This window comes from Balearica regulorum, chromosome 11 (assembly GCF_011004875.1).
Source record: "Balearica regulorum gibbericeps isolate bBalReg1 chromosome 11, bBalReg1.pri, whole genome shotgun sequence".
NCBI lineage: Eukaryota > Metazoa > Chordata > Aves > Gruiformes > Gruidae > Balearica > Balearica regulorum.
Genome location: NC_046194.1, coordinates 15,941,441 through 15,955,422, shown reverse-complemented (window position 1 = coordinate 15,955,422; position 13,982 = coordinate 15,941,441). Strand labels below are relative to the sequence as shown.

At 45.7% G+C, this 13,982-nt stretch overlaps 2 protein-coding genes across 5 annotated transcripts in view; one reads left to right on the top strand and one right to left on the bottom strand.

Moving 5' to 3' along the window:
- Positions 1 to 9,117, top strand: part of CD99L2 (CD99 molecule like 2) — a 33,723-nt gene extending 24,606 nt beyond the window's left edge. Inside the window, exons 6-10 of the mRNA XM_075763472.1 lie at positions 744 to 806; positions 1,902 to 1,937; positions 2,034 to 2,153; positions 4,757 to 4,822; positions 5,265 to 9,117. Of these exons, the coding sequence (XP_075619587.1) occupies positions 744 to 806; positions 1,902 to 1,937; positions 2,034 to 2,153; positions 4,757 to 4,822; positions 5,265 to 5,329 (350 nt within the window). The 3' untranslated portion in view covers positions 5,330 to 9,117. The remainder of the gene's footprint in view (positions 1 to 743; positions 807 to 1,901; positions 1,938 to 2,033; positions 2,154 to 4,756; positions 4,823 to 5,264) is intronic.
- Positions 9,118 to 11,675: 2,558 nt separating this feature from the next.
- The window catches only part of MTMR1 (myotubularin related protein 1), a 39,711-nt gene continuing 37,404 nt past the window's right edge, over positions 11,676 to 13,982 (bottom strand). For all 4 annotated transcript variants that reach the window (XM_075763467.1, XM_075763466.1, XM_075763471.1 and 1 more), the window contains one exon: positions 11,676 to 12,947. In XM_075763467.1, coding sequence (XP_075619582.1) covers positions 12,783 to 12,947 — 165 coding nt within the window. In that variant the 3' untranslated portion in view covers positions 11,676 to 12,782. The remainder of the gene's footprint in view (positions 12,948 to 13,982) is intronic.

Below are 13,982 nucleotides of genomic sequence, written 5' to 3'. Positions count from 1 at the left end.
CAGTCATTTCAGTTAAAAAAAAATAAATACAGTAGTATTTAAATTTTCAGTCTAGCTTGAAAGAAATCCTCCTGAATCAAAGTCAATTATTACCTCTTTTATGAGCTTAAAATAATTTGGGGTTAAACATTTTGTTAACATCTGGTTATAGCGAGAGAAGCAGAAATGCTTATTGACTGGTCCCTGTTCTTGCTGGGGATGGAGTAGCTGGTTGACTGGGAGCTGCTGGTTTAAATGGGCGTGCAGAGCCCTGCTCTGGGCTCTGCTGCACAGAAAGACCACATGGCTCTTCAAAATAGCCAGAGAGTTTTAGAGAAAATGCTGAAATGAATAGAGCAGCCCAGCAAAGAAACATTTCCCCGGGGGGAGGGGGTTGCAGGAGGCCAGTCCCACCCCGGGAGTGTGATGCTCACTGGTGACCCCCACCCAGAATCCCCCCAAAGTCCCATCCCCAGGCCCTGCCCATCCAAAGGCACTCAGTTGTGGGGATCCCTCTCACCCCAAGCAAGCCAGGCACTATTTTCACTTCCAGTTACGTTGTTTTCTCAGCAGCTCCGGCTGCACTCACCCTGCCAGAAAGGCGGCTCGGGTGTTTTGCTGGGGGAATTTGGCTTTGTGCAGGTTGAGAGGGGTGAGCTCCTCCACTGCCGTGGAGCACACGTGAAGCCCATGGCCGGTACCTCCCGGTGGGGCCACGTCTCCCTTCGGGTGCCAACCACCGTTTGTTCCTGTTATTTTTAAAGCATTTTCAGACGATGACCTGGCCGGCATTGTGGACGGTGGCTACAGCCCGGACAAGAAGAAAGGTAAGCGGTGAATTATGTACGTTCATTTGCTTTAGCAGTTGCAGCTCGGGCGATAATCACTGTATCGGCCCAACTCCTAGAAACCACCTTGCGCAGAGCGGCGCTCGCCTTCTCGGAGGGGACATGTGTGCGGGGAAAGGGGGTCTCAGCCATGGGGCCAGGGGAACACGTGGGTTTTGGTGGTTGCGCCTTGTGCCAGCGGTTGGAGGTGCTTATTTTTGATCCCGCGGAGGCTGCGCAGCCCCAGCTGCCGCCAGGGCAGACAGGACCCGCATCTCCCCTGGCACCTGGAAAGCAGATGCCCGCACCTGAGCCGTGGGAGGGCACGAGCCTTTGTTTGCCTTCCACCACGCAACCACCAATGGTTGAAACAAGGAGGAAACCCAGCAACAATCGGATAAGCCTACACGTTCGCAAGGATCTACAGCATTAAATATTAAAAGCAGTCGAGTAAAGAGATGAACACCACAAGCCCAATCAACATTTAATGAATCCCTATGTCAAGGACAAACCGCATCAGAGGCATTAATACAATCCTGACCTGCTTCCATAAATTCAGGATGTAAGTGACTCGGTAAGGACTGCAGCTTCCAGAAGGAGCAACTTCTCCCAACCCAGTTTCTCCAGGGAAAGCAATGTTAAAACAGACGTCGAGCCAAGTGAAGATTCCCTGACATTGCGGAGCTGAGCCAGTCCCCTCCCTGTGACGGCACAAGTACACCGTGTAACTGTCTGACAGCATTTCGTTTTTCTCTCTTTACACCAAGAGCAGCGCAGCAGGGAGGCGAGGTTAGCTGTCGTGCAGGCAGAGGTTCCCCCCCCCAAATCTCCCCCCCCAAGCACATGGGTTGGAGAGGAGCAGTGTCAGACCCCTCTGAGAAGCTACGAGCCACCCCGGGCAGGCAGGCAGAGGCATGGGGCAGCAGAGATGCTACCTCCCCCCCCAGTCCAGGGTATACCCTCACCCCCAGCCCAGGGGTGCCCCTGGGGCTGCGCTGCCGCCCCTCCCCATGTGCTGCTCCCTCGGGGGCTGCCCGGCACAGCGGCAGGGAGCAGAGGGGCATGGGGCTGCTCACGGGCTCGTGTCTCTTGCAGGTGCCGGGGGCAGCACTGACAGCAACTACGGTGGAGGTAGGTACTACTGGGACGGCGGGGGCGGCGGTGGGATGGGATGGGTGGTGCGCGTACCCCCGCCGCAGAGCACCCCGCTCTCTCTGCACCCCACAGGCGGAGTGGCAGAGACAGGGACGATCGCCGGCATCGCCAGCGCCCTGGCCATGGCACTCATCGGGGCTGTCTCCAGCTACATCTCCTACCAGCAGAAGAAGTTCTGCTTCAGCATCCAGCGTAAGTGTCCCCCCGAATGCCCTGGGGGTGCAGAGCAAGCACCCACCTGTTTGCCCCCTGAATCCCGTTGCCATTTTCCAGCCTGGAGACAGGACGGGGTTTCAGGCATCCAGTGACGTGGAGCTGGCAGAGCAAAGCCAAGCCCCATCCATGGGTTATTGACCCCCCCCACCCCATCAGGCGTTGCACAGACAGGAACCCACCGGCAGTAACAGCCCCAGGACCCACTGCCACCCCGAGGCTGTGCACAGCCCTTCTCACGCACCCACAGACAGTCACAGCCAAAGACCAAACTACCGACACCAAACAGGGTAAAATAGGGAAAAAACCACCCCACCCCGAAACAAACAAACCAAAAAACCCCCCAAAATCTCAGCCAGAGGGAAAAACTCACCAGGCAGCAGTGAAGGGAGCCCAGCGAGCTTCTGCGACTATGGCAGCCGTGGGTGGTACGACCCACCCCACCCTCCTGCAGGTGTGCAGCAATCACTGCAATTAAGTTCAAATTAAGCAGCAAAGCTTCCTATTCCCAGAAAGCGCATTTTGTGGAAGCCGCCCCATAAAGTTGCTCGGTGTAAGCGTTGCAGGAGGCGTCCCGACAGCCTCACCCCACGGCACCGGCCTGGCCGCGGTGGGTTCCTGCAGCCCGTTACGGGGCGGTTGTGAACAGCTGGAAAAAGCTCTTTTTAAATTAAATCAAATGAAACCTGCAAGTCTCCTTTGCTCTGGGGGAAGGGTGGTCGGGGTTGGGAATTTCTGCTGGAATCATGCTATTTTCCCAGTTGTGCCTGAAACAAACAGGAGCGTTTTGGTAAATTAGATCAGCAGGAAAAGTCAAATGAATGTGATGGAATGAAATACCCTTGTATATTCCCCCCACTTAAATGATATTTTGGCAAGAATAAATAATTAAAAAAAAAAGAGTAAAGGCTTTGATGAGGGGGAAGCTGAGAGACACAAAGCCCCAGAAAGGCGGCAGGAAATTAAAGTTAATTATAAAGGAGGATTAATTTAAGCCATCAGACATGGCATGCTGGGCTAATGTCAGGCCTTAGATGCATTGCAATGCATGACAGAAATCTAAGAGCCGTCAGCCACTGCAAAAGTGGCTTTTTATTGAAAAACATGAATTGCATTTGGTGTTATCCCAGCAAAACACATGTCTTGGGGGAGGCAGCGGTGGTGTGTAATGACCACTCGCTTGAAGCGCGGAGGAACAGGCTCGGCTTTTTTCCTTGCCCAGCCGTCCTTCTGCAGTGGCGAGGCTGCGGCTCCATTCCTCATTTTCGAGTCTCTTCTGATGAGCGTTCACCGATTCCTCTAAAGGATGTGTACAACGCTGCCTAATAAACTTTATCCCACTTTCTTTTCTTACACCACGTTTCCCTCTTGCTCGCCGTGCCCTGGGCTAGCGCTCGGCCTCTCTGCGTCCCCCTGCCCCGAGCCCGGGCAGGACGGGAGCCGTCCGTGCTGCTCAGGCAGCTCCTCTCCTGCCTCCGTGCCTTGGCCAGCCGCAGGCTGTGGTGTCTGTGCTGCCAGGGGCTTCATGGGCTTTTTTTAGCCACTTGCAGAAACTTTTCTTCTCTCCCGTGCCGTAGAGGCTGTGGCTGCCCCGTGAGGGCTCCCGTGGTGCTGCTTTGCCTTGGCCCTGGCACCGGCCCCTGCCCTTCCCCGTCGGGTACGGGTGAGCCCCGTCAAAACCTGGTGGTGAGGCAGAGCGGGTCCCTGCCATTTAGCTGCCTGTAGGGTTTATATGCCTAAAAATTGCGTGTTGCATGGCCTCAGCACAGATTGCCTCAGCCTTCCTTTGCCTTCCCTGGTCCCTAACGGGACACGGTGCTCAGCACAGCGCTCCCGTCCCTGCCTCTCTCCGAAGAGGTGCTTTAGAGGACTGAGGTCCATGGCACACCCCAGGCGGTCTTAACTCCATCTGATGCAGCTCTGAGCTGGGCCACGGCGAGCGGTGCCGTCCCGTTCCCCTTGGTGCCACCTTGCAGCCACACGCCGCCTGGCAGCGCCCAGCCCTGCCCCTTGGCCCGCGGGGGCTGCACTTGTTGCAAACGTTGAAAACTTCTTTGCATTTAAATAAGGAACTTATTTGGGATTTGACACCCCACTGGGATCCAGCTTCATCACCACAGCCCTGTTCTAAACTGCTTCTTGCAGCTCTGCATAACTTAGCTTTTAATGAGAACGAGAGCATCGAGAGCATCTCTCTACGCTTAGACGCAGCCCCCGCTGCACAGCAGTCCCGTCCGGAAGACTGCCCGCTCCATGCGCTTCTCCTGAGTGCCTGAGCACAGTAATTAGCCGTCCTGCCTCGCCTGATAAAGATGAAGCAAGAGCCTCAGAAAAAAGGGCTGTTGCCAGAAGCTGGGCCTTCTAGGCGAGCCTCTGTGGTCACTTTAAAATCCAGCAATGCTTTCTCAGCACTGTTTGTGGTTTACTGATGTTTCTATACTGCTGTTAATGCAGAGGAGGTTGCAAAAAGGCATCTTAGCTTTTACAGCAGATAGGCCCATTACCAGAGTTTTTAAGGCATCAAAGCAAATCATTTTTACTTTCTACCCTCCCACCTCACTGTCTTTATTGTTACTTCTCAGAGGGACTAAACGCGGAATACGTGAAAGGAGAGAACATGGAAGCTGTCGTAAGCGAGGAACCCCAAGGTGAGAACCTTGCATTCCTTACCCTGGCTGCGTCTGGCCACAAAAGCAGCTTTACTGAGGGACTTCATAAAGTCCCTCGTGCTGTATTGAGCTGCCGTGTCTCTTTGATGAAGACACCGCTTAGGTGATGCTGCAGCTTTTTGTGAAACACCCAACGCAGTGTTTTTCCCGCTTTATTGCACACAAAGGAAAGCCATGGTAGGAGGCCAAGGAGCTCATGCTGCAAACGATGGCAGTTAATATTTAGCTTTCATGTTTTCAGCCATCAAGAGTGTCGTACACAAGAAAAGCATGATCCTTCCTTCAGTGACAGATAATCAAGGCTGCTGCAAAGGCTTTTCCAATGTCACATACAGCCAGCCAGTACTGGGCACCCGTTGCTCGCGTTCTGGTTCCTTCGGGTGCTATCGTACTAATGATTTTTTTTTTTCTTTCTCCCTAGTTAAATATTCAGTACTGGAAACACAGTCAGCAGAACCACCAAAACAAGACGGTGCGAAGATGTAAAGCATGACCCGGGGCTAGAAGAGAATCAGTCAGCAGCAAACGGAGATCTTACGTGCTTGTAATTTAGCTTTTTATTTAATTATTTGACTCCAAAGCTATTTAATGTGTACTTAGGCTTGAACTGGCTTCTTATTGCTCTAGGCTTTAGGGTTAGAGTGGTAGTATGTGTTTATTTTTTGTAAAGAGGTTTATGTTTACATTGAAGTAACATTGTAGGTTTGATGTCCAGTTGTATGCAAACCAGCAGAAGGTGCTTCAGGAGCAGTCAGTTTTCAATTAAGGGACGAGGTCTTTTCCAAGGAGCAGAGGAGCGTACAGGTAGGAGGACAGTGAAGTGCCTGTAAATAGCAATCCAAAGCAAACCATTCAAAGCCCTTTGTAAAGCACCTCCGGCCAACTTCTGCCATCAGCTGTGGGCACGTCACTTCCAACGGCAGTGATGAAAACTGCACATTTCCTGAGGGTAGATTGTGGTCCTCAGTGTAGCTACACCTAAAACTGAAGTGCCTATGGGTAGGTCCTTGGGTGGGGCCTCGGGCTGGGGCAGGTGACTCCCTGCTCCGAAGCCCGGAGTTGAGGATGCTTCACCACCACGCAGCGCGGGGCTCCTAACCACGTAAGAGGACCTGAGTTTCACGCCAAGTCATAAACACGGGTAACAGCAGTGTGTGCAGTGTTCGCTTTTAGCAAATACCATGTGACTGCTTGGCTATGCTGGAGATCAGAGTGGAGCTGAAGGTGCCAAGCGATACAGTTGGTGGGACGGGAGATACCTACGTTGTCACCAAAGTGAACGCTCTGTGTGCTTGGATGCTTTCAAGGACAGGTTCAGATCTCGTTCACACTAGAACGAATTACAGATTTAACACAAAAGAAAATAGACAGAGTAGGTATCTGTTAAGACCTGTAACGCTCACTACCACAAGAGAAGTCAAGCTTAGCAAGATGCAGTCCCCCCACCTTCTCCTTTTATCAGCAACTATTGAGAGCACTCCCTGGCAGCCGAGGCAGAAAAAGGACATAAAGCTTTGTCCTTTGTGCCACCGCCTAACCTTTAAAAAAGGCAGAATCTCCTGAGAGGATGGGTCCTCCATTGCCGTCCTGCGTGGGGTTCCTGCAGCTCTCTGGGAAGCGCGGCGCTGCAAGCGGTGCTCAGCAGGACACTGGGCTGCCGCCACGACAGCGCCGCGAGCGCTCACACAACGTTGTCCCTTCAGCGCTGCGGAACTGGTACCCAGACCTGACCTTCACAATCTTGCAAGAATTTGTGTTTTGTTTCTAATCCCTCCCCACCCCTTTTTTATCTCCGCTGAAATGTGGATACTGCCGCTTTCCGATACATTTATTCAAATCAATGATTGCCTAAAAAGCATGCCTTCAAGTGAAGGAAAATTCACTTTACGTGGTGTAAGAGGTACTCCCTATTTATATAGAAACCTGAGATGTGCGCATTTTGTACTGTTTTGCAAATTCCGTATTTTGTGAATGTGTATTTAAAAAAAAAAAAGCCTTTCAGTTTGATGTAGAAATTCACGGCTTTCAGGTAGACACGACTTAGAGAAGGCCTTGCCGGGAGGTGAATCAGCCTAGGAGCACCGCTGCCTAACAAACAGCTCCATTTGAAAGGAAATTGCCTAGTAACATGGTTAAGTATTTTGCAATAGCTGCACAATTCTTTATGCTCTTTTTAACACTTGCATTTTTAAAGCCTTACACTAGCTCCAGCAGAACAGCTACAGTGTTTTATAAGGGAGACGAGTTGTAGGGATATACGGTGCCTCACCTGTACTCGGAACACTTAGGCTACACAATACCACTGCGAACTACCGCAGCTTTGTTTTATGAATGTGTTTGGATTAGAAACCAAAAATATTTAATTACTGGCTGCTCAGAGAGTGGAAGCAGAGGAACTAGAGATGGGATGCACTCTGTGTTTGCTTACTCCCAGAGAAGGATTTTCACGGAGGAGACGTGGTCTGCAGGACTCGGATCGTCACGCGCCGCAGCTCAGGTGCTGACGAAGCCGCGCAGCTGAGTTTGTGTATCTCCTTCCCAAGAACTGTCGCCTGTTTTTGTTAGCCGAACGTGTTTGAAAGCTGTAGCATGCAAAATGTTTTTAGAAAGTTATTGTAGATGAAGCGTTACAACACGGCAGCGATGAACACTAGGAGCCGTTTTCCTAGCTCAGATCAAGCAGCTGTAATTCCATTTCTCCTTTTGCCAATGACCGTGTTTCCTGTAGGCGCAGATCACGGGGGGTTATTGCATTCTGTCATCCTGGCATTCCCGTTCGTGTAGTGGGCAGTGCAATGGAGTGTCCAGCATTGCTTAAAGAACATAGCGCCTGCCCCTCCTTTGGGACACTAGAACATAGGAGAAACACGGGTCTAATTCACAAATACTGCAGTTTTAAGAAAAAAAAAAATGCTGTTTCACTGGAAAAAACCACCCAGTTTTTAGAAATCAGAAGTTGCTCCTTTCTCCGAGGCCTTTTCTATTACTTTGGTGAGTACATACACCTTAGTGTAATTTCTAGGTATGTAGAAAACCATAAATGCACAGTGAAAGGGAGCACTTTTTCAAAAATTTACAGTAACAGAATTCAAGATCTCTTTAGGATTTCAAATAGGCAAATATTGACAAATACCGCAGTAAAGACATTAAACTCAGTCTCCTCTTCAAAACTGGACAAAAGTCAAAGTCTTAGTGTGCTAAATGTCTGTAAAGGCTCAGATTGCTCTTTTATTGCAGTCTGTCTCCTTCTCCATCTGAACTCTCAGACCAGTCTCTGAGAAACAGGGAGTTTATATTTCATCTATATTTTAGGCATTATAGCAACTGAGGATTCCTGTGTATTTTCCTAGTAGTGATCCAAGTTCTGAAACAACTGACCCAGCACTGACCTCTCTAACTACTTTCCTTTAATTAGTATCTATTCTCTTTAAATCTGGATATGGAATTTTTAAAAATCCTGCACTTAGGTTCTGTATACGTGGCATGAACTTTCTCATCCTTTATAAAAAAAGGCCATAAAACACTGGGAAATTGGGATTATTTTTTTTTTATGAGTCCAAAACAGCTGCCCTGAGTGTTTCTGTACTACCTGTGCTGTGAGCCCTTTTTCTTATCACACCTCGCTTCTTCAGCTGAACTAAAGCTATTTCTAATAAAATGATTCAGAAGAGGTTTCTCAATTACAGAGAAAACCGAATTGAAAGAATTTAAGTAGCTCTTTTCCTGTTGTTTATTCTATCCATTACCTGCATTTTCCTTTGGCAATACTGTAGTAGTTTCTTCAGTTTAGATTCTTCAGTTGAGAATACTCTGACATGAATTTCAGATATTTTGACACTATAAATTCAGTCATTTTCATGCAACCCCGCTAAGGAACCCTTACAAGTGCTATATTGTCATTCTTAACTACTCGTCTGTTGTGATGAAAACGGAATTAGTCCGTAATACCATTTCAAATTCTGAAAAAGTAAGATGAGTCGACAGGCTAAGGCTTTAAAAATTTGCTTCTGCAACAAAGGAGGTTCAGGAAGAAATGAAGTTCAGAAACAATGGTATTGTGAAATTAGAGAATCCTTTCCATTGAGTGATGTACCTAAAAGCAAGGCGTATTGGTTGCTGATGCAGAAGCGATCTATACCAAATGAAGGTTGAATGTTATGCTGTGAAAACCTAAGAGCCATTTTGCTAATGTGCATGGAAGGATCATGGGGGTAGAAATCAGAATTTGACTTCCATTGGAACACACTGAATAAAACAAGTTGGCTAGTAAGACATTTTAGACTTGATTTTTTTGTGGGGTTTTTTCATGTTGAAAGTAAACTGCAAAAGGTGGGCTATATCCTTATTGTACATCGCCTCTTCTGTAACTACACTAAAGACTTTATTTAAAAACATCCAACAAAACCAATTGGACTTTGTGAGAAGACAAGTATCATTATGAAAACTTTAACAGTAAAAATTAAGTATTTACACACGCACACCCTCTCCTCGGGTCACCCAGCAACTAAACTCGAGGCAGCATCCCTGGCTGCACTCAGCACGGCTGGGTTTTGTTCTTTTGGCTGCCCCAGGTTTCCTGCAGTTTTCTTTGGAATTTCACATCCAATAGATGAATCTTCCATGCAGCACAAACTAAGCTTTTGACCTTTGTATAATGATGCAGTGCTTCATCTCACGGTCAAAAAAGGTGGTTTATATTTCAAACTAGCTAATTCTGACTTGCAGAACTAAAATTCTCTCTTCCCAACTGCACAAGACCTGGCAGTAAAAGGATCTCTAATATGACACCCACTTAGTTCAGCAGATGTGATTTCACAGCAAATGGACCTTCCTTTTTGCTTTTTAACATGAATACTTCACGTGGGGAATACTCTAAATTGTCCATTTTACTTTGTCCTCTGCTGTGGGGCTCAGTGAATGGGAGTTGTTGATCCCTTATTTCCAGCTTTTAGAGAACCAGCCGTTCCTGGTGTTACTGCATGCAGCATATGAATTAGTACAGCTTTTCTTGGAAAATAAGAGAAAAACCAAACACTTCTTGTTTAAAGCTTTAACTGCTTGAAAGGAAGGCTGCCTATGCAGGGAACAAAACCAGGCAGATAAGCGTGTTTACCAGCTTTAAAAGCCTTCCATTTTACCGAAACAACAACAACAACAAAAAATACTTTTATCTACAAAGGAGGAAAAAGTGTAATTCAGCTCTGAAACAGGACTAAAATGGCAAAGTGTCTGATGCTGATGATTCACTTAACTTACTTTACAATCAAAAAATGTTTCAGTTGGTTACCAAGGCTTCAGCCTATTCTGGGACAATAGGAAAATCCTATAGGTCAGATTTAACTGCTTGCTGTCTTTGCACGTTCTCTTTACACTCAGTATAATCAAAACCAAAAACAAAAGCAAAAGAAAATCCAGCTTTTCAATCAGAAGTTAATAGTTCTGTCCAAGGTGCATCAGACAGGGAACAGGGTTCTGCTCTTTCCTCAACCAGTTCAATGCTGCCTTATTAAAAAATAAAAAATAATGACAGAATTAGTTGTTAAATCAATAGGAAAAAAATCTGATTCTCAGGAATCAGACTGAGTACAGAGACAGTCAGCTCTTCAATCTAAAACGATGCTTTCACTAGCATATACGAGCTATATAATACCTTTGAAAATTTCCACGGTAGTACATGCAAACCCATCCGCTGTGCTTACACATATGACAGCAGGCCCCCTCCCCAGTGCTCTCCCTTCCCATCATGGAAGACTCACTGAGCTATGTTGAAACTTGTGGATAAACAGCCAGTAAGTTGAAATAACTGGTATTCTTCTATGCAAAACCAAATTCTCAGATTTTAGCTCTAGGAATCTAAGCTTTAAAAAAAATCTCAGAATGCGCAAGCTAATCCAGTCATCACTTTTACAATAATTATAGAGAAAATGTTGTGATTGTTAGCAGCAATAAAGAGGAAAACTTCAAAAGATTTTCTTTAGCGCTGCATTTTAGAGATAATGTGCTTTAATATACAGTTAAAATGTCAAGGAAATCCGAAGTATGGAAGAGTTTAATTCAATACCAGCTCAACGTATTCTGGCAATGTAAAATTCACTGCTGGCATACTGTTCAGCAGAACCATTTTTACAGGAAAACATCTTCCATCTATTTCTAAAAACCCTGAGGTTGATTAAGAGATGCAACATTGCAAGCCTTCCTAAACTTTGTTCCTGTAGGTGAGTATCTATTATAAAAAAGCATTCACCGTAATAAAAAGGACGTGTTGAAGTACTCTGCACTGCACAGTAAACTTGTAAGATTGGATACAGCACATCAGCCGTTCCAGTTGAAGTTGCAAAAGTGCTCAGCGGCTCACCTTACTCATTAACTATATGCTGCATATATGAATGCAGAGAAACAGGAAAGCGCCATCGTGTATTAAGAACAAATGCGCAGTAATAAACAAATACTCACAGACGGTAAAACCCACAATCAGCATATAGAATCAATTGGCTCTTAAGAATGGGGCTTAAATCCCACCAGCAGAACTTGGAGCAATACAGGCACGAGTCAAAAAGCAGAGCTGCAGTATTTAAGCGCCCTAAGGTGAAGAATCACAGTCTCATGAAACACGGCAAGGAAAACAATCCAGGGAAAATTTTCAGCATTTCTGGGCCTTCTGGGAAGGCCACTGAATAATTTTTTAAAAGGCTGGATGTTATAGAAATCAAATCTCTCCAATACAAATATCGGGGGGGGGGGGGGGGGAGATATGAAAGAAAGTTGGGAATGCATATTTTGTATGAAAACACCATTAAATTACTCACTTTACAGAAAGAAATGCTAGCAGCAATTTAAAAAACAAAAAGCCAAGAGGCTTTATTTCAAGAATACCAATTAAGATCATATTATTTAAAAACTTTGTCAAACAAAGTCATTACAAGTTAAGGTCTTCAAAAGAGTTTGGACAGGCAGGATCCATTTTCTGAATTTACAGCTTAAGCCCACGGGAGTATGCATATGTTTAACATCACATACACATGTGTATAAATGGACACAGCTTTGCATTTTGTGTATACACTTTAAAAGAAAACACGCTCAACAAAATGTGGAGCTATACAGACTATACAATTTACACAGCTGGGTGTCATTCCAACCCCAAATATTACCATTTGCTAGAAAACAAACTTTTACTTTGTACAAGACTCTGACATGAATAAGTTTTCCCCTCGCTCAGGAGGCTGAAACTGAACAATAAGCTAAACAGTCAAAAGACTTTATTTCAACTTGTACAAAAGGCATTAAAAACCCTAAAATACATGCTTTACCAAATATATTACATCAGACAAGTCAGTGTGGTATACTTGATAAATCAGGCTTAACTTCATCCACTTTTAATGGCATATTTAGTCAAAATGTAAAACTGACTACACTGGAAAACATTTATTTTAAAATCAATTTCCATATGCATTAATTACCTAAAAAAAATAAATTGCTCTAGCCAAAAAAAAAAAAATATATATATATATTATTGAGTGAAATAAGGAGCTCCCATTCAGAAAAACGTTCTGTGTTCTGTGTAAGCATCATGTGGCATTTAATCCGATTCTCTCAACCAGGCATGGTACCCTAGGCAGTGTGAGAGGCATTTTCCTGTCTGCTTGGCAGATGGATTCCTTTTTAGGATGGTTAAATTGTTAGTTGCTCAAAACAAAGTTTAATTTCACAATTGGTGATTTAGCTAGAGATGTCAAAACACACGTGGGAACTGCCAACAAGAAAATACATCACATCTATTGAAGCTCTTTTTGGCCTCATCATGATAATACCAGACACAGAGTAAGGCATGTAGATCATAGCAATTACAAGTCACTCACAATCCTTTTGTGATGGGAAAAGCATTTCACCCTCCTCTCTGTATTACCTGACACATTTTTTTTCACATGGCTTTTGTTACACATCACACAGAGGTGTGCACCGGTGTGGCTGAATGGGAAGGAGATGAACCTCTATCAGAGGAGGAAGAAATGGATCGTGTAGCAGCTTCCCGCTGCAAATCTTCAACCTTCTTCTGAAGCTCTGTCCGGATGGCGAGGAGCTCTTTAAGATTTTGATGGATTGGGACCTGGCAGGTGAAGAAAGGAAAGGTTTATTTTGACTCTGATAGCGAGTTATCTTCTCAAGCAAAGCTTCCACTGTTTCCTTCAGTCACACATTGAATCCAACACCTATGAATTTCAGTATATCAATATTTAGGGAACGCATTTCTTTAGTCACTTGAAATGAAACACTTCAGCAAACTGTCCCCTTCTAACACCACAGCTGGCAGGAAACCTATTCAAAAGACATTTGCAAATGGTCTTGATGAGATACATATTCCAGTCGATGTACCCCTATCCCTTATCAATACCACTTTCAGTTGAACTTAAAATGCCTTTCCCAGGAACGATTTCCCCTGCCTGTTGGGACAGAACTTAATTTTGTAAAGAGAGTAGAGTTCACAAAGCTGGCTCCGTATGGAGCATCTTGTTACTCTTCTAACCAGGCAGCTTTCCAAGAGTCTGACCCCTTCCAGCTTGTCAGTAAGAAAAGTGCAGCAGCCAAATGAATTGTGCTTGTGGTGGACCTCCCGGAGTCACACTGATAAACCTCTCGTAGAAGTGGATCAGGTTTCTGCCTCTACTTCTGACAGTGCCAAAAAACAGCAGAGATGCACCTCTCCACATCAGACTTCTAGGCATTTTTCATGCTCATCTGGAACACTGAACTATCTCATGGCCAAAGGAAGATGGAAGCCACACTGGTTTTTGCAGCTGGATCTGTTATCTCAGACGAGCACGAAGAGACCTCCCCTTCTTCCAAATGCCACAGAAAGGCCAAAAATGTTTGACTGTAAATTGTTTTTAATTTATTTTACCCCGTATAAACTCTAATTGTTTACAGCTTTTGGAAGGAGCAAGATGGGAAAATAATTTAATCAGGCTGGTGAGACAATCGTGGGGAAATGCAGCAATGGGAAATCTATGGATTGCTAGACGTTGTAAGTAATTTATACCCTGGGATTCTGGAATGCCAGGCTCCGGGGAACTGCATTCATGCACGATCACGTCCAACTGCTTAAGAGTGATTACAAGGCTGGGACCCACACCTGAGCATGAAA